At 37.8% G+C, this 21888-nt stretch overlaps 3 protein-coding genes and 1 long non-coding RNA gene across 4 annotated transcripts; 1 reads left to right on the forward strand and 3 right to left on the reverse strand.

Annotated features, from left to right (window-relative positions):
- The first annotated feature begins 497 nt into the window (after nucleotides 1–497).
- On the forward strand, nucleotides 498–5076 carry tomm40 (translocase of outer mitochondrial membrane 40 homolog (yeast)). Its single transcript, XM_079344554.1, has 9 exons — nucleotides 498–598; nucleotides 1240–1472; nucleotides 1584–1744; nucleotides 2678–2779; nucleotides 2866–2971; nucleotides 3678–3800; nucleotides 3993–4069; nucleotides 4347–4449; nucleotides 4565–5076. The coding sequence occupies exons 2-9, from the start codon at nucleotides 1259–1261 to the stop codon at nucleotides 4702–4704; spliced, it is 1026 nt and encodes a 341-aa protein (XP_079200680.1). The 5' UTR covers nucleotides 498–598; nucleotides 1240–1258; the 3' UTR covers nucleotides 4705–5076.
- Nucleotides 5077–7821: 2745 nt separating this feature from the next.
- On the reverse strand, nucleotides 7822–9649 carry LOC306824418. Its single transcript, XR_013779139.1, has 4 exons — nucleotides 9576–9649; nucleotides 8475–8504; nucleotides 8242–8286; nucleotides 7822–8052 (listed from the first exon to the last, which is right to left on the reverse strand). It is a non-coding gene; the product is annotated as an uncharacterized lncRNA (long non-coding RNA).
- A 135-nt stretch (nucleotides 9650–9784) lies between these two features.
- On the reverse strand, nucleotides 9785–15047 carry LOC306824019 (meprin A subunit beta-like; the record flags this gene model as incomplete). Its single annotated transcript, XM_079343976.1, has 10 exons — nucleotides 9785–9972; nucleotides 10066–10512; nucleotides 10645–10872; nucleotides 11766–11912; nucleotides 12420–12638; nucleotides 12957–13135; nucleotides 13780–13897; nucleotides 14676–14760; nucleotides 14847–14869; nucleotides 14990–15047. The coding sequence occupies 10 exons, from the start codon at nucleotides 15045–15047 to the stop codon at nucleotides 9785–9787; spliced, it is 1692 nt and encodes a 563-aa protein (XP_079200102.1).
- A 2066-nt stretch (nucleotides 15048–17113) lies between these two features.
- LOC306824020 (meprin A subunit beta-like) lies at nucleotides 17114–20902 on the reverse strand (the record flags this gene model as incomplete). Its single annotated transcript, XM_079343977.1, has 10 exons — nucleotides 17114–17118; nucleotides 17210–17374; nucleotides 17459–17899; nucleotides 18453–18671; nucleotides 19057–19275; nucleotides 19522–19700; nucleotides 19804–19921; nucleotides 20032–20043; nucleotides 20732–20753; nucleotides 20855–20902. The coding sequence occupies 10 exons, from the start codon at nucleotides 20900–20902 to the stop codon at nucleotides 17114–17116; spliced, it is 1428 nt and encodes a 475-aa protein (XP_079200103.1).
- Nucleotides 20903–21888: the final 986 nt, after the last annotated feature.

Consider the following 21888-nt stretch of genomic DNA (forward strand, 5'->3'; position numbering starts at 1 on the left):
TCGACATAGTATTAACGATGTGTTTTACAGTAAAAACTTTTCCGAACTGAGACTATTGGACTACCGGAGCAGCACCTGAACGCAGCACTCGACACATTACTCTCGCATTGCAGTTCAAAAGTGACCTTGGTCATTAAGCTAGTCCTTCAACTAGTTTTACTGCAGAATTCAAATATTTAACTGCAGTTTAGCAGACATTCAGTTAATTGCCAGCAAGCAACATTTTACACAAAATGTATATCCCTAGGTATTTATTTTTTAAAAGACGTAAGAAAGGCTCTTCGTAGATATGATGGTTTTATAAAATATCGCATGTAAATTTTTTATTTAGGAAATCTGTACGGTCAGAGTTGATGTACCCTTGGAATGTCATTCAGCAAGAGATTCAATGAAATGAATGTTAGGCAGATGAACCCCCGACATACGTCATTTTGAGTGGGCTGTCCGAGCTACAGTTTCAACCAATGGGCTTTGAGATTACATGCAAATTAGCCAATCCGTGAAGGTGTTACAGGAAATAGGCGGGCAGATGTCAACTACGGTCACCGACGTCGTGAACTTTACCGGTGTTTAACTACCCCTGGACCAAATCGTCTCTGTGAGTTCTTAAATCGTACTATTACATACATAATTTAATATCAGGAGCACAGTAGATGTTGTCAGTTCGTTCATACTTGTTATTTTAATGAGCGAGATTTGCATTTGAAGGAGAACAGATCTCGTGGTTTTTCTCCACATGGCTACCTAGCCAGCTAGCTCGTCAACCAACCCTGCTAGCTAGCTTTAGCCTTCACAGGTTAAACACTGCCACCCTTCACAGGTTAAACTCTGCTAGTTTAATAGCTTTTGACTAATGTCTAAAATATAGAGGGCCATGCAAACCACAAGTTACTGTTGACAAGGTCCCGTGGATACTGGAGTTTTAATTTTGTGTTATATGTCGAAAGTCTTATTTTGCAAGGCCTTAGCTTCAACCAAGCTGCAGTTCTGCTGCCAGGTCAGCAGCACTGACAACTGACTGTGTGAATTAATATAATTCAGCTAATTGAAGTTACTGAGACCATGTGCCATTTGATAATAATAATATACTGATATGGTTTAATGGTTTAATCAAACAATGTGTTTGTGACTCATCTTTTTAATGCATCACTTAAGAGCCTGCAAGACAGCACCTTTCTGATGAAAATACTTTGGTATAATTCATGAATCTGATGAATAAATGATCTGTCTCTTTCCCAGTCTGTAACAGGCTCAGAGTATGGGCAGTGTGTTGGCTGCCACCTCCCCCAGTCCTGCCCCAGCTGCGGCTGGAGGTAGTCAAGGGGTCCCGGGGTTGGTGTCTGTCCCTCCAGGGTTCAGTATGCCTGCAGTGTCTTCCGTCCCTCCAGCCTCAGGATCTGGACAGTCTGCAGATGCAGAGTCCGCACTCCCAAACCCAGGAACCTATGAGGAGTGCCACCGCAAATGTAAAGGTTAGAGAATGAACGGTTATCTTTCATATAAAGTATGTGTGTTCTTCACATTTGTTCACATTTCAAGTAGAAAACATTTAAATCCTTATCTTTTTTTTTGTCTTACTGTAGAGGTGTTCCCTCTGCAGATGGAAGGGGTACGGTTAGTGGTCAACAAAGGCCTGAGCAACCACTTCCAGGTCAGCCACACAGTCACGCTCAGCACCCTGGGTGAATCCGGTTATAGATTTGGTTCTACCTACGTGGGCAGTAAACAGACTGGACCAGCAGAGGTATTAACCCAACACTATTAGAACGGCAGGTTGTAATTCTTCCTTAATGATAGAAGTATGAATATGTACCTGTGCATATCTTAATTTGTTTCTGTCTTTGATTTATAAGGAAGAAAATTGAGTTAAAATCTTCAATTTTGCACGATCAACCAATCATGAAGTTTGATCCATAAAGTTGAAGCTTTATAAATCCTGTTGAGTGTCAGATCGTTGACGTCCCATACAGTGTGTTATGTTGTCATAGACAAAGAAAAGTAATGTCAACACTGAATTTGCCAACTTGCTTTAAGTTTCATGGAAAGTAAAATAGTTTCCTTTGAAATGTAATTACCATTTTTAATTCATATGTATAAAACAAATGTAAATGGAAGCACACAAGGAGAACATAAATATTTTGGAGCAGGAGAAATGCTGTGGTTAAATTATACCCCAGTTTTTCTTTAAAGGTACTTAAACACTAGTTAGGTCATTGTTATAAGGTTCTTGTATTTACGCCCCTGTGACCTTAACTGTGAATGTCACAAAGGTCGTAACAGGGGGGTTAAGTGATCCCCGTCTTTACTTCTTTGGTGTTTGTGAAAGAGGCGTTACAGGTGAGAGACAGGATCAGTTGATCCTGCTTGAGAGAACAACACAGTGTATACACATTTCTGAGTGTGTGTTTATGTGGAGTTCCTGCTGTTTCTCTTCACGTTAACGCTGTAAGTCCCTGTACATTTTCAGACTGGGGCACCAATATAACGTTGTTGTTGAATCACGACAAATGAACAAAGACGTAGTGAAGGCAGAGCTTCGTTACTGTGGGGTTTCAGACTCGCTCTATTAAAGGGGCTCACACGCTGATGGATACAGCTCCACAACATTGACTTTGGGGCTTCAGGAGTTATCTTCATGAACTGAAAGCTGACTAACTTGTGTCTGATTCCCCTTTAGTCCTTCCCAGTCATGGTTGGAGATATGGACAACACCGGCAGTCTGAATGCTCAGATCATCCACCAGCTCACTTCTGCTGTGCGCTCCAAAATAGCCATCCAGGCAAGTAGAGCTGTCGAGGGAACATCCCTTCAGCTGTCGTCACGAAGGATCAGTGTTACTGACATCCTCATGTTTTTGTTTTACAGACTCAGCAGCATAAATTTGTGAATTGGCAGTGTGACTTTGAGTATCGCGGTGAGGACTTCACCTCTGCTGTGACACTCGGAAATCCAGACGTACTCGTCGGATCTGGTATGATTATTTTTAGAGTATAGTTTGTCCTTTTTGTAGTGTTGGTTGGTAAATCCTACTAAGGGGTTTGTTCAGAAAGATAAGAACAGATTTTTGATGGGAAGCCAATTACTGATTTGGCCCCTTTCATGAAAGACAATGTGATGATAAAGAGTTTGAGTTCTAGATGTATTACACAAAATCCATCCCCTCATTTTTCACAAGCTATCAAAATGCAAGATTAAAAAGGATGAATTAAGTAAAGTTGTTTTGAATGGCTGATGAGCTGATCCATAACAGAACACTTTGACATTTAGAAACACAGAAACACTGTCTATAAAGCGGTGTTACTAAGTGTAGTAACTTTTCTCCCTTTTGCCGAGGCTTACGTTACGAGATAACAGAGGGACTATTCTAAGTGATGTTACCTAAATGTTTTGTATGGTGCTAATCTTTTCTAAAAAGGGGAAAACATTTAAGTTGACTGGAAGTTTTAAGTTGTCATCTTTGACTTTTTTTTTTTTGCGTTTTAAAATATTGTTGCATTTTAAAAACAAAACGACAGCAGTAAGATGATGTGCAGCTTGAAAAAAAAAAAAAAAAGACCTGGAGGAGAGTTAAAACTAAAAGCCAGAGTTTCTAAAAGAGAGGATGACGTGTATTCCTCATATAAAGACAGGCGCTGAACGAGATGTACAACAGATGGCCTTAAACTATTTCTCCTCAGGCATTGTGGTGGCCCATTACCTCCAGTCGGTGACACCAGGACTGGCTCTGGGTGGGGAAATGGTGTACCACAGGAGACCAGGAGAAGAAGGAGCCGTCACCTCCCTCCTTGGGAGGTACACGGGTAAGGTCCACCCTGAGTCTATTGAACCATTCTCTGCGAGAGATATTCCATCTCAGTAGTACTTTTAGAAGTATTTTTAAGCCAGTTAACTTTAATCCATTATCATTCTTCATCATTTGTTAAAGTTCGCTGATTCCATTGTATTGCTTTATCTTGTCTAACAGATGATCAAATCTATTTTTGCCTCTACAGGTGACAATTATGTTGCTACGTTGACTCTAGGAGGAGCAGGAGCTCATGCTACATACTACCATAAAGCCAATGATCAGGTACTGGCTTATTATTTGTTGTTATGTTTGTCTCCAACATTTTGTCAGAATAAAACACGTCAGTTTCAGATTCTGCATATGAGCTTTAAAGACAGCTCTTTCTTCTTCATTTCTTTTTAAATTCTCTGTTTGGACATTCGCTGTGATTTATCATCCTGTAAACAGTGGCTGTCCAGTTTTGTACTCAGAAATCTGAAGTCCCATAGAATCTATCAAAGTGCTCTTCCCATTACACTTGACAACGACAACCTAGTCTCAAACTTTTCCTTTTACACAGCTGCAGGTAGGAGTTGAATTTGAAGCCAGCACACGGATGCAAGAAACCACAACATCCTTCGGTTACCAGCTTGACGTCCCCAAAGCTAACCTGCTTTTTAAAGGTAAACAAAAAGAGTTTGATTAGTTTCCTGGCAACACAAGGGACGTGATTAACAATATTGCAAAATAAATCTGGGTTTGTTCTTGAAAGGACTCTTTTACCTTTTGTGCACACAGGCACTGTTGACAGTAATTGGGTGGTTGGGGCAACTCTGGAAAAGAAGTTATTGCCACTGCCTCTCACACTGGCCTTAGGGGCTTTCCTCAACCATCGCAAAAACAAGTTCCAGTGTGGCTTCGGTGTCACCATCGGCTAGATGTGCTGGGAGAGGGCTGCCTGGAGTGAGCTCGAAGGCCAAGCTTGGACCGGCACAGACACACAGGAACCTGGACTAAGTTTTATAAATTGGACTCAGAGACTCTCTTTCAACTGTGATTTCTGGGGCAGACAGAGAGACAAAGACGAATACCCAAGGAGCCAGGACTGGCCAAGCCATGCCTACATTCTGTAGCACAAATGTCTTTCCCTTATGGTGTATTTCATATACCCAGAGGCTAGAGAGGTGTATGTCAGAGGGCATCAGTGATGCATGAGATCATGTGATGTGAGAATCAAAGTAAGTGCTTAGAAATAATATATGGTGATCATGACTGATGGGTTGAAATAAATGTCATTACTTTTTGTAAAAGCTGGATGTGGTGATGTTTTCTATTCCAGGAATGATGGGATATAGATGTTATGTATATGACTTCAGCCTGACATGGTCAGGGCTCTCAGAATGGATCCCTTAGCGCTACGGTCATCTGAAGGAAGGGATAGATTAAGGGAAATACAGAAATGCACGTGTACAATAGGTTGAACCTCATTAGTGCTCCAAACATACGCTCGGGTGGACAGGTTGTGGATTTGCAGGATTTAAGATAGATAGATAGATACTTTATTGATCCCGAGGGAAATTCAAGAGAGCAAGCTTTAGCCATGTAGTTTCAGATTCTTTGTTTTCTGATCACTGAAGGTTTCTTTGTTTGAAGTGTCTCAAGACTTAACTTCCTGTGAGCTACAAGATATCTTGGCGATCAGGTTTTTCTTGTCTCTAAGTTAAAAACAACCGATGACGGGGAATTGTTTCAGACGGGTAAGACTTTTAATAGTAACCGCAACAAAGAATTCTATGGAAGTCTCCAAATATGAATAATTAAACTTTTGAATATTTGAGTCAGGACATCAGAAAAACACAGCATTTATTTTCACAATAGGTAAGGACTTCACCCGTGCTCAGATGATGTAAAATTCTTGGTCTAGATGACAAATCCACATTTATTTATGAATATCTCAATTATACAAGACCTCTGAAGATTTCAACAAAAGCTGACTGATACCACACCAATAATTATATCCAGGAATTCTTTTTTCTTTTTTTTCTAAAATTCTTCATACAGAAAATGTGTTATTTTTTTAAATGACTACTGGTGGATAATGGTGAACCTTTAGATGAACCCAGATGAACGCACTAAACAAAGGCTGGAGTGTTGCAAGGGGATTTTTCTTCCATACTAACAACATGCAACAGACATACTTTCATACATTCTTGCTTTTGTCCTATTTGCAGTTGTTTCCATTCTTCAGTGTTGAGCACATGTCTGAAATGTCAATCAATGTCAAAGAGGCAAGACTTGAAGGCTTAATGCATACACAACACTTGAAGAGGACGTTGTTCCCTTTTTCACATTTCCAAACAGTCCCCTGTGGACTGAATGTAACATCTGTGCTGTGCTTTGGGCCAAATATTACATGAATCAACCAGCAGAGGAGATTTGTGACCCTGTAGAAACCAGCTCCCCTCCAACCCCCCAAGAGTGGAAATATCAGGGAGGGAAGCTATTGCATTCATGCAGACCACAAACAGGACTGGATGAATTTATTTTACATTTTGTGGGTCTGTTGACACATATGATTTTTGAACTGTGTTAAATACTTATAGTCATTTAATATACACATTGTTGTGTGTGTGGGTTTAGCTGTTCATTTGTTTCTTGAATACACAAAACATTTTTTTTAAACTTTTTATTGAAAACAGCATAACAGAAAAAAAGAAAGAAAAGAAAACCTTACAGAACAGATTTCAAGAATTAATCATAAAAGATTATAAAAGCAACATGGTCCCACCACCAAGATCATTAAAAAAAAAAAAAAAAATCTTCCATGTTGTAATTTGAGTTCAATAGCCCCCTGATCAGTAACTACAAATTTAGTACCACTGCAGCCTTCACCTGCAGCCCTAACAACATGTCTGAATATCTGTATTTTTGATGACATTTTTGAAACAATCTTTTCATCATCTACTCAGGCACAATTATTGTTGTCTTCCATGTGCTGTAGTAGGATTGTATGAGATTCACATCAACGCATCAGGAGCATCAGTGCAAGCAGGAAGGTGAGGACAGGGCAGGACACCAAACCAGGAGCGAAGCCAAAAATGCTGTAGAACAAATAAATCAATAAATGATGTGCTGAAGTGTTATGACAGATGTATGATGCTATGCTAATGCTCCACTGATTCTAATGTTTCACCTGTCATCTGTTGTTCGAGGAGGACGAAAGGTGGTGGGATGGATCCTGAAAATAAAGTGAATCATTTGAAGGCAAATCCAAAATGCATTTTGAAAATTAATTATTTTTGCACTCAATGTGGGATTTGATAACTATAAAGGCGATAAAAGCTATTGTCATTTATAGCAGAACATATTTTGTGCGTCTGCAGCTTTGGAAGATCTGCTTCACATACAGATTGTGCAGTCTTCAACTCACAGATGAGAGTTTATATAATCCAACTGAACATTTGTAAACTGTCAACATGACGCATCTGGTTTTCAACTCGTTCTGCAATGTTTAGTAATTAATGTAAACTCACTTTGTCCTTCTTTAAATCATGAATTATTTGTTTGTTTTTGATTCATATGATAATACAGATAGGTCTTTATCTGGAGAAGTCCTGGAGGCTCGAAAACAAATACATTTGAGCTAACAAAATACTTCAAGTGGGAAATGTGAGTTTAAGTCGTTACTTGTCCTCATCTGTTGTTCTAGGAGGTCGATGGGTGGTGGGATGGATCCTGTTAAATGCAAAGCATCATATTTAAGTCAAACAAACCAGATGACATGCTTAATTTAAAATCAATGTACTTTACCTAGATTGTTAATTGTACATTTTCAGAAATGTAGAACAAAAAAAAGCAGGTTGCAAAGACGACACTGTTGTGTCCTCTAAAACTCACAGATCAGAACTTCAGAACTACGAATTTTTATTTACTTTATTAATACTGTTGAAGTGTTCTGGCAGTTCTACAGTCCAACTTCACTATATTGGTTCGCACCCAAATCCAACCCAAATCCCCACAGACTAAGCTGCTGCCGCCCCAGTGATAATGTTCTCAGTAAATTTCTGAGAAATATTTCTTTTGCTATAATATCAACAGATATATACTTGATATAAACAAACAAGGTTTTTATGCAATTAGTCCATTAGTCTTAAAAGGCACTTTGAAATGGTACTTTATGAGCTCACTGTTTTTACCAACATCGTGAAAGTTTGAAATGTGATCGTATCTAAATAGCCTACCAGTCATCTGTTGTTCTCGGAGGACGATAAGTGGTGGGATGAATCCTGTAAAATGCATTACATCATTTGAAGGCAGATTAAAATTGTATTTGCATCTTTATATTTGTAATGCAAGCTGGTTAATTTGATAACTATAACGGCTATAAAAGCTACAGTATGCAGCTCACAAATTATAAAGAGCTGTTCAGCTGTGCCAACTTAGTGAACATTTGAAATGTGATTGAATCTAAATACTTGTCATCTGTTGTTCGAGGAGGACCATGGGTTGGGGGATGAGTCCTGTAAAATGCATTGAATCAGTTTTAAGGAAATACAATCACACGTTGATACCTAATTCAAAGTCAGTGTCAAAAAATGATGAGCTGGATTTGTCTCAACAGCTTGAAATGCCACATCACAAGCTCACTGATTTTACAGCTGACATATTACTGTGTACAGGGGAAATGAGAATGTAGAAGTGTCATTACATGTCTATGGTCGTCTTTGGAGGCGGGGACCTGAAGAAAAAGAAAAGAATAAACTTTATTGTTCAGAAAAGTGAGGTCTTTATCAACCAGAAAGTTATAAACACAAACATGTGTATGATATAAAAAATTACAACTTATATCAGAAGACTTATATAAAGGTTTAGTTTGTTGAGCACATTAAATGTATTTGGTAAGAAATAACCCCTCGTGAATAGTTTATTTTGCCACAGATACTCTATAGTATCCTCCTGAGAGCAGCAGATCAAACTTGGGTTAAGTATTTTCACAGGTGATTCAAAGGGCTTTTCTATCAATCACCTTTAATTCTTCTCTTTTCATTGTGGTAAATTTTTGGTGGCTAAAAAAAGGTAAAACCATAGAAACAAAAAAATAACAAATTGCATGAGGAGAAAAATGGGGCAAATAAAGCAATGAAGAAAAGAAAAAAAACATTTGCCTTTTTTACTTTTGAAAATGCTTTTGAAGTTGAATCCTCTCTGAATGTCATGTATCATATTCCTGAATAACAAGTTTAAATAAGTCTTAGAACTTCCCAAAATGTGTAAATTTTCTTTTTCACTTTCCAAAATCCACTCTAATCCTGATTTCATCATGCATATAACCCCCGCTATTCCAGCTCTGTTCAGAAACAGCTTCTATGTCTGTAGCTTTAAATGCAAATGAGCTGTGTCTGGCCACGCCCCTCAGGAAGGGCTTGGGTGGCTCTGGCTTTCTTGCACCATACCCACTTGTTTACAGTGATAAGGTAGGCTCCGAGGGCAGAACAAACACCTCGCTGTGGGAGTGTCACCCACCCGGGGGAGGGTTTATACTGCCCTTTGTGATGTCACACACCAGGCAAGGGATAGACTTTTCTCATAATTGGGGGCATTTGTAGACAGGCAGAGAACACATATTAGTGTTAAAAAAAACATGGTAAAGTGTATTTAGCAAAATAAGTACTCTTAAAGCTTGTTTCTCTGAAAACCCGAACCCTACCCCTGAATAAAAAAGAAAGGACTCATGAGTGGGAATGTGCGAACAGTAGCTTAATTTAAAATGAACATTTTAAGCTATTTTACTAACAAGTCAGTGACGTACCCTGATATGCATGGCCCTACATCTGGACCTGAAGAAGGTTTCATTGGCACTTCCTTCAACTGAGGACACGGCAGCGTACTTCCATTTACCAGAGCTGTGAGATCTAGCAAAAGAATGAATTGTTAGTACTGTTGTACACATACCATACATTTTGAGATACGTTCCTTCAGACTATGTGTGTGATAATGTTCAGTAGAAAAGGAGAACATTTATATTTGCTTGCCTTGAAAGGTGAAGGTAAAAACAGCACTCCCTCCTTTCAGGTATTGTCTAGTTTTCATATCTTTCAATTCTGCAAAATAACTTCGCCCAAGCAATAGTCCAGTATAAATGGTCTCATTATTCTCATCTACATATGAAGTTCCGCTCAAACGTGGGTTTCCCCAGTTAAAGATGCCTGTAAACAGAATAACATGAAACATTGAGTGTAAATATTCATAGATGAAGTTCAGTTAAATAAAGTGTGTACTTTGATAGATGATTTTCTTACCAGAGTAAGAACTCCTGTCACTGGTGATAGCCCTTTGCTTGGACATATGTAACTGGATGTTTGGGGTCTGATCCACCATCTGAAAGGTCACCTGCCTTTGTGGGACAGGCCACACGAGCTCGTCGTCATATTTACCAGACATGAGTTGCACAAACAAGCCGAAATAGTTCTTATTCAGCGTAACCCCAACAGCATAAGCATAGCCCCCACTGGAGTACTGCCGCGGGCTGTACAGAGTGGTTTCATAGTCACTAGTGCTCAAAAGATTCTCAAAATCATCCAACTGCAGTGTGACATGTGGACATTCAAGCTCTGACAGGTTGATGTCATCAATGGAGAAGCCGCCCATTGATGTTCCTGCTCCTTTACGTGCCTCAAACTCCACCTGGAAGTGCTTTATGGCGTTCAGGGAAACATGCTGGAGCTGCCAGTGAGTTTTTGGTGGACCTAGAGGAAGAGTTATTTGATAACTTAATTTTATTATGTGAGTGTAAGAGAGTGTATATCACAGATTACTTTATCAGAGTATTAAAACCATTGAGAAAAATCACAACAGATAATCATACAGCAGTACATTACCAGTGATCTGTCCCATGAGGCGGACCGTTCCTTTCAGGTCATTTTCACTTTCAAACTCTCTGATCCAGATGTTAAGCTCATCTGTCTCGTTCCCACTGTGGTAGTAGTAGAACTGGAGACACTGAATATTACACTCTCTATTGGGACTCATCCTCTTGGTCTCCAGCCAGGCTGAATCTCCCTCCTTACCTGATGCTGTGCTGGCATGCATGAAGTAACTGCTTGTAGCTGTTTGAAAAAGAATGTTGTTTGCAAGGAGTTAATGTTTTATGGATGGCTCTTAAGCCCTGCCTCCCCTCCCACAAAAAGTATAAGCCCCCCAAAAGTGATGGAAAATCACACTGCAGCAGGTGCAAAAATATTGCATAGGATCCAGAGTCTGTTCTGTTGGGATTGTTCTGTTGGGATTGTTCTGTTGGGATTGGCCACTTACCAAAAGACACAATTGACTAACTGATAAAATGGCAAAACCTCCCCAGGATGGCACAGCCAACAGCAGAACAGAATGTTGTCAGAAGCCGTTTGATTTTATAGTTTAACCCATGTTCGATCTATTAACATGAAGGTGGTTGGTTTTATGACCTAAACCAAAGCCAGTCAGTGGGGTTCCTGTCTTTACTTTTAGGAATTTTTGGAAGAATTGTAACTTTTTGTATAATATATATTATACAGATCCACCAATGGGCAGTGACAAACTGTTAACTGTTAACCTGTACTGCTTATAAGAAAGTTTCTGTCCCCTATAGGGGGCATGACAGAAAATAATTGAGAAACACTGCTTTAACTACTCTCTGAATCAGTTCACTGAAATAGGGTTGTGCTATTGAGCTTATTGTGGACCATGTTCCATTTGTTATAAGGAATGATAGAAAATAAATTATCAAGATTTTGAAGACCACAAGCTGCTACTTGCTAGCATTAAGGATGCTAACATGATTAATGACATAGTGATGCAACACATGTTTGTTAAACTAAGTTCCCCAATATCCCCCTCAATACAAATACAATGAACTTATATGAACAAGATGTGGATCCCTCTGAAAAGATCATTAAAACTTAATTTGTCACCATGCTGTAGCATACTCATTATGTGTCAATCTTACCAGCAGATATACCATCACCACCAGGTAGATTGGTGTGGTCAGAAGTAGGACCAGCAGCAACATATTTGGACTTTTGCCAACCTTTTCCGCTCTGTGAACAGCTATTCATTTGACACATGGTTCCATCAGAGAAGCCGCAATACATCTTAAAGGCAATGGTCGAGTCTGTAGAAGGGAATCAAGAACACAGGATTGCAGACCATCAATTGGCTCGGTTATTTCACTTCAAAATGCAAAATCTTCTCAGCTATCTATTAAAAGATTTATCACAGCTGCAGTTTAAGCATAGAATTTATATGTAGGAATAAACCTAAGTAAAGGAGCTCCAACACCTTAGTCCAGGTTTAAAAAAATTGAGAAAAGCTTAGCTTTTGCTGACCATGACCACATTAATTTCTTCTACAACACCTTCAGTCATTAAACTACCTTGTATATTTGCCAGAAAAGAAACAGGCCTGTTAACTGACCATTTTGAGCAGTGGCCATTTTAAACAATTTTGTGAACCATTGAAAAGTACTGCTCCTTGTGAAATGGGAAAATTGAATAGAAAATTCATATTTTTGATGTGTTTAAGGCTCAATGTATTTCATACAAGTAGGGCCTGATTCCAAAAAAGTTCTGGTGGTGAAGGAAGTATAGATACATAACTTTGACTTCATGGATGTACTTACTGCATTGGTAGCGCTGGTTCAGCTCCTTGACATCACTGGGACTCATTTCCAGTCTTTGACCAATCACGGACTGGAATTTAGGATCTTTGGTTGTTATTGTCGTCCCATTTCCATTGGTGAAAAAATTTTCTCCATAATGCATCACGGAGAAGTAGTCATATGGGACTCCGTTGGTGGTGCTGCTTTCGCTGCTGGCTTTATTAAAGTTACTCTCAAACCCTTGATGACACATATAAAAGTCAGCCACAGTAAAGTGAACTAAAACCATTTAGAGCTGAGATGGTTCAAGAACAAGTCACTAGTTGAGTTATACATATAATTTTACTTTATACATGCAAGATTAACATAGGATGCAATTAAATTCACTGACATCAATTGACACATTCCTTTGGAACACTTTAGAAAGTCAACCTTCATTCATGTATTATATAGTTAGGTATTTTTAAAATCATTTGTAAACCCTTTCTCGGCCTACTGTCCAGCGGGACATAATTCATAAAGATCAGGAGTATAAGAATAGATGTTTGATTATGAAACCTTTTATGATGTTCTCGAAATTAATGTTCACGTAATCGTCTCGGTCATATCTGCTCTGTTCATGGAAGAAGCCAAGAGCATGAAGGAACTCGTGTTCAACAGTGGAAATTTCATCACAGAACTGCCCAATGGAGAGATCTTGGCCGTAGGCTATCACACGACCGATGTATGAAAAACATCTAAAAAGGAGGAGAAAAAAAGGCTGCATCATTACGCTTTGTACCATTAATTTATCAAAGAATATTTACAAGTTCAAGATGTTCTGTATGTGAAATAATTGCCTTCATTAACAAGAACATGTTATTATCAAACATGCATATACCTGGCTGTGCCCTCTAATTTAATAACACGTACATAAATTCGTACAGAATTGCGACTATGGTCAAACACACCCCTGTGGATGTCTTTACAAGCTTTACTGTGGTGTTATGTTTAGGGGGACTCTCATGCTGTTATGAGAGAGATAACAATGAAGAATATATATAAAAAAAGAAAAAATATTAGTAACACTTTAAAACATTTTGCATAATAAAGAGGGAACCAATGAGGAAGTAGCTACTAGATAACCATTGGTTATTGGTTTGACAGTGAGTAACTTCTCTTTACTGTTTATAGACTTATAAATCTGTACTGACTTACTATCCAGTAAAGAAGCATCACTTTACTCAAAAGTACATCATAGTTTGTTAAAGATTTAGTACTGAGTAACTACCCAGTATGATGTCCCCATTTTCTTTGTTCCCTATAGCTCAGCAAAATGTGTTTACCTTTTTGTAAAGTGTTACCAAAACATCCAAAATACCAAAATGAATACCACACATACCCATTTAACTTTTGGGCTTTAATGTAATAGTCCTCAGTGTCCCGCTCTGCAAAGTCAATGCATGACTTCAGTCTGTACTGGTCAAAGGCTTTCATGATCACGCCTTTCGCATTCATGTCTTCCGTTGTTCATGGGAACAGTGTCAAGAAAGTAACAAAGAAATGAAAGTTAAAATCAATTAGTAGATGGTACTGTATGTTATGCTATGTGAATATTATGGCATTTACCACTATGTTTTTATTGTGTTTTACAGCTTTACAATAATCCACAAATGATGTACAAAAAAGGCGCTCACATAAATGGCAATACTTGTGAAATTGTTACATCTCATATTCATTTACTTAACCCACGTTGTTACATGACGTACAGGTGAGCAACAGGGCTGAACATTAAAGGAAGAATGCATGAGTAATGTTCAAGTTCCTTTGAGCAGGTTTAAGCATGAAACAGGCTGGCATTTATAGAGATAATTCTTTATGACCTACAATGGTTAACAAGATCATCAGTAACAAGTTTGAGGAGCTCTATGTTGTGGTTGTAAATGCTGGAAAATGATGCCTGGGGGTTGGTGTCAGATCCATTTATTATCAGCACAGTTCCTCAACAGTCTCTGCAAAGATTCATGATGAGTGATACACTTCACTGTTTTAAGGGCAGGTTGTGTGTCTGTTAAAACACTGTTTACACATTACAGACAAAATAATAATAAAAAAGGGGTAAGTTTTGTCCACAGGGGGGCACCAAAATCTAAACAAAGTTATGTTCCTCTCAGTAGTTTTAGATACTTGGCTTAGTCATGATTGAACGTTATTTCCTCCTGTAGACTTTGAGGGTTCAACCCACAAGTGTGCCCCTCCCTCACACACAGGTTATTATGCAATGAAAATGATACTTACCAAGGCTTTTGTCCAAAATATAAGGGACAGGGATTGGCCACAGAATGTCATCGTTATTAGTAGCACTCTTTTGAATGCCTGAGTCCTAGGATTTACAAAAAATACATGTTATTAAAGGAAATAAACACACATCTGACATTGAATATCTTATTAGATAAATGCTAAACTCACCTTGATATCATCGACTAGAAAATCTAAGATAAAGAATAAGAAGTGAGTGACGTTTTGATCACAATAACTGAAAGTTCGAGACAGACAGAAGAAGTTCCCACTTTGAGGTCATTTTGAAAGATACAGTGATTTTATATTTTTACCCTTGTTTGCTGCTGCGATGTCCTTATCTTCACCGATATCTACAAACACAGAAGACATGGTTCCTTTTTGACTATCAGAAGATTCCTGTAATTCATTTATCCAATGAAAAATATCAAATAAACTTACCCACTATTTTTGATCCACTCTGTCAAAAAAAAAAAAAAACACACATGGTCACATCAGATGTAGTTCTGAGACAATATTATTTGAATTATTTTGCGCTTTTCTAGTCTTTTTGACTACTTGAAGCACTTTTACACTACATGACACAACTACACATTCATACACTGATGGCAAAGGCTGCTTTGTAAAGTGACCATCAGAAGTATCTGATCCCATTTATACATATGCATACACTTTTGACGAAGCAGCAGAAGCCATTGGGCGTTAAATGTCTTGCCCAAGGAACATCTGACATGTTCTTGCAGAAAGTGAATCTAGCTGATTGTGAGAATATCAATAAAAACCTCATAAGTTGATGGAAATACCAATAAGATTAAATAAATAAATAACTCCTACCTGTTGGGGTAAAACTGATGAAACTGCAAAGTTCACCAAAAGGAAAACGAAGCCTTTCATCCTTGGAGTGTTCCTTAGACCAAATGTCAATTAAAAATTATAAATGATACAGAGAAGAAAGATTATTTCAAGGATGAAAATAAAAGTCACTAGAAAATATGTGAGAAAAAATAAATCTTATTTCAAATTTCTTTTTCTGTCTAGAGGATAAAAAATGCCCACCTGTGTTCACCTCACACTGGACTGATTCAGTCTTCCTTCTGAACTGCACATGAAAAACTGTAACATGAGAGCTTTAAGCGAGGATGAGAAGTCAGTCAGCAAAAACACCTGATAACAAAAACAGGTTTTTTTTCCATTTCTGAAAATTATAGTAAGGATGGGCTGAGTCATTGTCTGAAAATACCTCAGATTCTTGAACAGAAGCTGTCTGAAAACATCTGTCATTGTCACGCACTTTGTGACTATACCTGCATATACGGTATCAGCTTATTACCAGATTTTTGTGAACAAACTTAAGGCATAAAGAGGAACTACTTCAGTGGAATGAGAACAGGTGATTTTTCTGGTCTCAAGTACATTTAGCATCACACTTTATTTCCCATTGCAGTAAACTCTATTATACCTTAAAGCATGAGATCTGCAAAACGTCAATAATGATACAAGTTCTCTGTGCTATCTCACACAAACCTTTTCCTTAGTCTTGTGACTCCATTTTTTTAATTATAGCAACAGCATGCTAAGAAGATCATTGTGAAAAAGCTCACATGCTAATATTTAGCATGGTATTGTGTTAAACATATTTGCCAAATTATGCTCATTGAGTATACAAATCATGGAGTTCAGCTTTGGTGGGTCACGTCTATGTAAGTTAGGACCCACAAATAATGAATACAGTCTGAAGAAGAGCATGAAAAGCACCACACAAAATAATGAAGATATGACATATATATTTTATTTTATATGCAAAGATTTCAATAAGACAGATCAGTTAACTGTAGCGTGTATGTGTTCTTCCTAACAGAAACATAAATATCTACAAGGCAAGCAAAAAAAGTCAAACTTGACATGTCATATGACTGTAACGCTTCCAGGAACATCTGCTTCAGCCTCATATCAGCTTTTGTGTCCACTCTAAGAAAAATCACAATAGGCTATGTATCACAGTATAATTGTAACATTGAATGTAGCTTATTTAACAGAGACTTGCAACCTACCGTCACGTTACATGGGCCTTTGTCAGAGTTGTCTGAGTGAGTGGTTGAGAATTTGCTTGGTGGATGTTTTGGACAAGGCAGCGAGCTGTTATGCTGCAGGTTTGAAATATCTAGACACAAAGCATATGAATTCAAATGGACATCTAAAAAGACACATAAAAACAACTTATCGTAATTAATGATTTGCTTTTGTTATTTACAGATTCTGTATTGATTAGGTTTATTTATATTTTCTTAAAAATTCAAATGTTCGGAAATCTGTGTAGAAGCTGATTACATTTGAAGCTCCACAAATCAGGCTGACTGACATGAATATTGCTGCCTCTTTATGAGCTACACTTGTTATGTATATACGGGACAAGATCAGCAAAGAGAGATAAGAAATACTCAACCTTAAACAACAAGTTAAACAAACAATTCCACACTACAATATTAAGATTTAGGTAACCCTACATTTGATTAGGAATTAACACAAAAGCTCACCCTCCATTGAGAAGAGGAATACAGCAGTGTCTCCCTTTAGGAAGTCCCGGCTTCTGATTCGCTCCAGGGAAAAAAACGAGTTCACTCCATAGGCGAGGTTCACATAAACAGACTCTTCATCCCACTGGATTTGTCTTCCAACCATACGAGGGTTGTCAAATGCAGCTTCAAAAAGACAGAACACATTTTCTATTTGGAACAATAAATCGACATATTAGCCCCATTCAGATATCACTTTTAAATACTCACTATTTGTTGGATCGGTAGTCAGAGTGATCTGTTTGGACATCTGATGTTGAATGTTTGGGTTCTTGTCCAGCATGATGAAGGTCACCTGCCTCCATGGGCACGGCCATTCAAGAGTTGAATCATAATCTCCAGACACTAAACGAAAATACACTCCAAAGAAAGTTTCTCGAAGAGCAAAAAGCATCTGGTAAGCATAACCTTCAGGAGAGTAAACCCGAGGGCTGAACAGGTAACTGTTGTAGTCAGTGCTTGTCAAGAGATTCTCGAAATCTGTGATTTCCCAGACATGGTGTGGACACCCAGACTCAGACAGGTTGATGTCATCGATGGAAAAGCCTCCTGAAGACTCTTCGTTTCCTTTACGCACCTCAAACATGACCTGGAAAGGCTTGGCTGCGTTCAGGGGCACCTTGTAAAACCTCCATTTAAATGATGGTTCACCTGGAAGGGGAAAATACTTTATTAATTCTGACTTATGTTGGCTTAAGAAAATCAATAGGTAGTACATAAAACTACATAAAAGGTAGATTACATAAAACTTTTGTCCAGGTGGAAAAACATCTGTAATCATTGTGTACTAAAACGTAGTCCCCAGTGGATGAACCCTAGTGATGGTTGTCCTGTGAGTTATCTTTAGAGTTTAGAGGTTAGAGTCACCATGAGAAACTATAATAAATTGTAAGTTAAATCTGTACACCATAAATGGATGTAATGCTTTGTAAATTGGTGCAACCATTTGTGGTGCCCAAGGGAAGACTTTCAATGACTTATAGTTATCCTCTGAATTTTTTCTTCAGATCAGTAAATTGAGTTCAATATCTCCACCAGAATGTGTAGAAATTCTTGGCCAAACATTATTATATGTGAAAGTTATGTTGCAGACATAAGGATTTTTTTCGCCCAAAGCAAAGCTGTGCAGTTGATGTTAGTAGATATGGTAATATGGCTTTATTTTTTCTTTCAAAGTAGCATTTTCAGTCCCTAACTTCCTCACCAGTGATTTTACCCATCAGGCGCCTTTTTCCTGTTGAGTCACTTTCATTTTGGAACTCTCTGATCCAGATGTTGAGCTTGTCCGACTCGCTTCCACTGTGATAATAGTAGAACTGAAGACACTGGATGTTACATGTTCCTGTGGGATTCATCCTCTTGGTCTCCAGCCAGGCTGAATCTCCCTCATGACCTGAAGCTGTGCTAGCATGCATGAAATAACCTGGGGATTGATTGGGGTTGACAGTTTGTTAATTTTGATTATTACTATCACTTTAATGTAAGAAAATATCTAGTTCACTGGGACTGATATACAAAAAGTAAGTTGTTATATGGCTTCAAATGAGACATTACCCCCAGTCTTGGTCAGAGTGGTATGGTCAGTTAATGGCTCTCCTGCAGTGGTGCTCAATCTCTTCCAACCTTTGGCCAAACCTTTTTTACAACAGCTCATCCCGCAGATATCGACACTAAAGTTACAATGCTCCATAAAAGTAATTGATGCATCTGGGAATAATCAGAAGAAACTTACATCACAATATGATACGATTAAAGCATGGGTCTTTAATTAGAGCATTCTTAATATTGTGAGAACAATCCAAACTTACTGCAGTTATAAAGGCGATTCACCTTGTACATGTCAAAGGAGCTCATTTCCATTCGCTGGCCGATTTTGTCCTGATACTCAGGTAGTTTAGTGACAATCGTGTCTCCCATGTTTTTAGAAAATACCTTTTTGCCATAGTGCATCACTGAGAGGTAGTCGTATGGAGTGTTAAATGTTGTTTTGATGCTTTGGCTTATCTTCATAAAGTTTCCCTGATATCCTGTAGATCAGACAGCACTTTATGTCATGTTTATAATGTGTCTCGAAAAGTAAAACGTCTTTGATGTGTAAGAATTGGAGATAATTAAATTCCATTTTAGGAAAATAATATTAGATTTTTTGTATTGCTCTTAGCTCAAGTAGCCAACAGAGCATATTAATGTAAACAGTTATACACAAAAAAAGTCAAATAGTTGGCAAAGATTAAACAATAGATCAAAGGTTTTTGAAAAGTGGATAGTTTTACCATCTTTTATGTTTTTCCAGATAATGTTTATGTAGTTATCTCTGTCATATCGAGATTGTTCATGATACAAGCCCAAAGCATGTAGAAACTCATGCTCGACTGTACCAAGGGAATCACATCTTCTTCCTATGGAGACAACTTGGCCACTTTGAACAATCCTTGAAACGAAAGAGTAGCACCTGCAGTAAAGAAGAGTGACACATTAAAATCATGGCTAAATCATCATATGGTTAATTAAAAAAAATTCATTTAATCAACTATGTTTGGAGGAGCATGTTTTACCCTGGATTCTGTCGGACTGAAAGGTAATATTCCTCAGACTGTCTGGGTTTGAAATCAATACATGTCTTTAAGCGGAAATGTTCAAAGGCCTGCAGAATGACTCCTTTAGCATTTACATCTGTGCTGACAGACAATACACAGAGTTATTTTCCACAGTAGTTTGATTTATTTATGGCTGAGCAGTATACACACATTGATAAAAAAAAGGGCCACTTGACCATCACTCACCAAGGCTGGCTTCTAACACATAAGGAACAGGGTTGTCCCATAACAGGTTTCGATCCAAAATGGCGTTTCTGACTACCCTTGTTTGTGTGTGAATTTCCTTGAGTTAAGTAAAGGTGTCACATTAAAAGAAACATACTCAGTAGGACATGCCAAAAAAATTAAAATGATAAGATATAATACACATTGCTTACTTCCATGATGTCACCCTCAAATAAACCCAGGCCTGGATAAAAAAAAGAGTAACACTTTTGTTACTGGAGTTAGTGACTACTGATGGTCACTTTTACAGACAGAATGGGCATTGGTGTGACCTGATGTGTAAAAGCGCTACATAAGCCCAAGTCCGCTCCTAACTTCAGGATACATTTTGTGATCTGTTTTCTTTCACTTATATGTATGATAACAGTCCTTGTTATGTCAAATACATAGAGGGACAAACAACGGGCTCAATTATAAATTTAAATGAAAAAAAAAAACCTGGAATATCATCTTACCTTCATTTATCTCTGTTATATCCCAGTCCCCATCATTATCCATGTCTTTACATTAAAACAGAAAAACACTGTTTTAATATAATATTATTAAAACATTATTTACTAACTACAGTAACTCACCCGGTGAATTTGATGAATGAATGAAGATTTTTCATGACCCATTGTAGTAAAATATAATGAAACAATTTAATAAAACAAGAACTCACCCATCAGCAAAGGCTCTAGAGACTAGAAATGAAACATTAGAGGATATGAGAGTCTCAACTTTAAATCAACTAGAAGACCACTGTCTCATTTAGAGTAATGTACATTTAAAAAAAAAGTCTTACCATGGCAAGTTGAAGGGTGCTCAGCACAAAAATAATGCAGATATCCATGATCGTTAATGTGTCCTCAAAATGGTAAAAGCTCAACGATGAGAATAAAGTTTGGAGAAATGAAATGAATCAAATAAAAATGAACACCTCAATAAAATCTCACTTTTTAAGTTTTTTTTCACTTCTTTGTGCTTTAATCTCATTAGATATGATCACTCTCTTCCTAGATTAAGACCATTGTTGGTTTCCAAACAGCACTATCTAGAGCCAAGAGAATTGTGACTGTAACTTCAGCACTAAAGCAAACAACAAAGTGACTTAAAGCCCCACTAATTAAACATGGTAACAGCATTTCCCTCAAGGCCAAACCAACAATTTTACACACTGTTGTGGAGCATAAATTCTGTTTAATTCTCCTTAAATAATGTAAAGAATCAGTCAGCAATGCACAATGACATAAAAAAACACTCTCTCTCCTCATCCTTCAAAAAGAAACCTTAACTGTTTTTAACTGTAATTAATGCTTTACTTCTGAAGTAATAATTCAGTTTCATGTTGATGTTTGCAGACCTCAGGTGAGACGTTGTTGCTTATGTTCTTTGCAAAACAAGCCCACCAACCAGTCAGTCATGTTTTTGTGGCGACAGTTGCTGTAGATACACGTCAGTATGCTCTGCTCGCCTGCTGTTCTGTTAATAAAGTACATCGAGGCAGAACATTTTTTGAAAGGAAGGTGATTGTTAAGCTAGTTATGATCTATTCATACAAATTTAAAAAAATTAAAAAAGTATTTTGTGGATGATACATTTGTTTCTGAGGCAACTGGTTAAGTGCTGCAGACAGCCTTTGTGTCCTTCAAACTAAAGAATTGACATACCAGCTAATGAAACAAAACAGCAGAGACACAGTGTGAAAACATTTTGTACTCAATGCCTGTTTGTTTGACTCAATAATGGAAGGAATTACCACTACAATAGATGAATGTCTGATACATCAGGGATTTACAAGGAGCTAAAGTTGAGATTTTATCAGCGTTAGTGGCATAG

Source organism: Symphodus melops (assembly GCF_947650265.1).
Source record: "Symphodus melops genome assembly, chromosome: 5".
Lineage (NCBI taxonomy): Eukaryota > Metazoa > Chordata > Actinopteri > Labriformes > Labridae > Symphodus > Symphodus melops.

Excerpts from the sequence above, each read along its gene's own strand:
- tomm40 (XM_079344554.1), top strand. The coding sequence starts at position 1,259 with ATGGGCAGTGTGTTGGCTGCCACCTCCCCCAGTCCTGCCCCAGCTGCG. Across the intron at positions 2,780-2,865 it reads GCTCCAAAATAGCCATCCAG|ACTCAGCAGCATAAATTTGT; the intron begins GCAAGTAGAGCT and ends TTTGTTTTACAG. Across the intron at positions 2,972-3,677 it reads AGACGTACTCGTCGGATCTG|GCATTGTGGTGGCCCATTAC; the intron begins GTATGATTATTT and ends ATTTCTCCTCAG.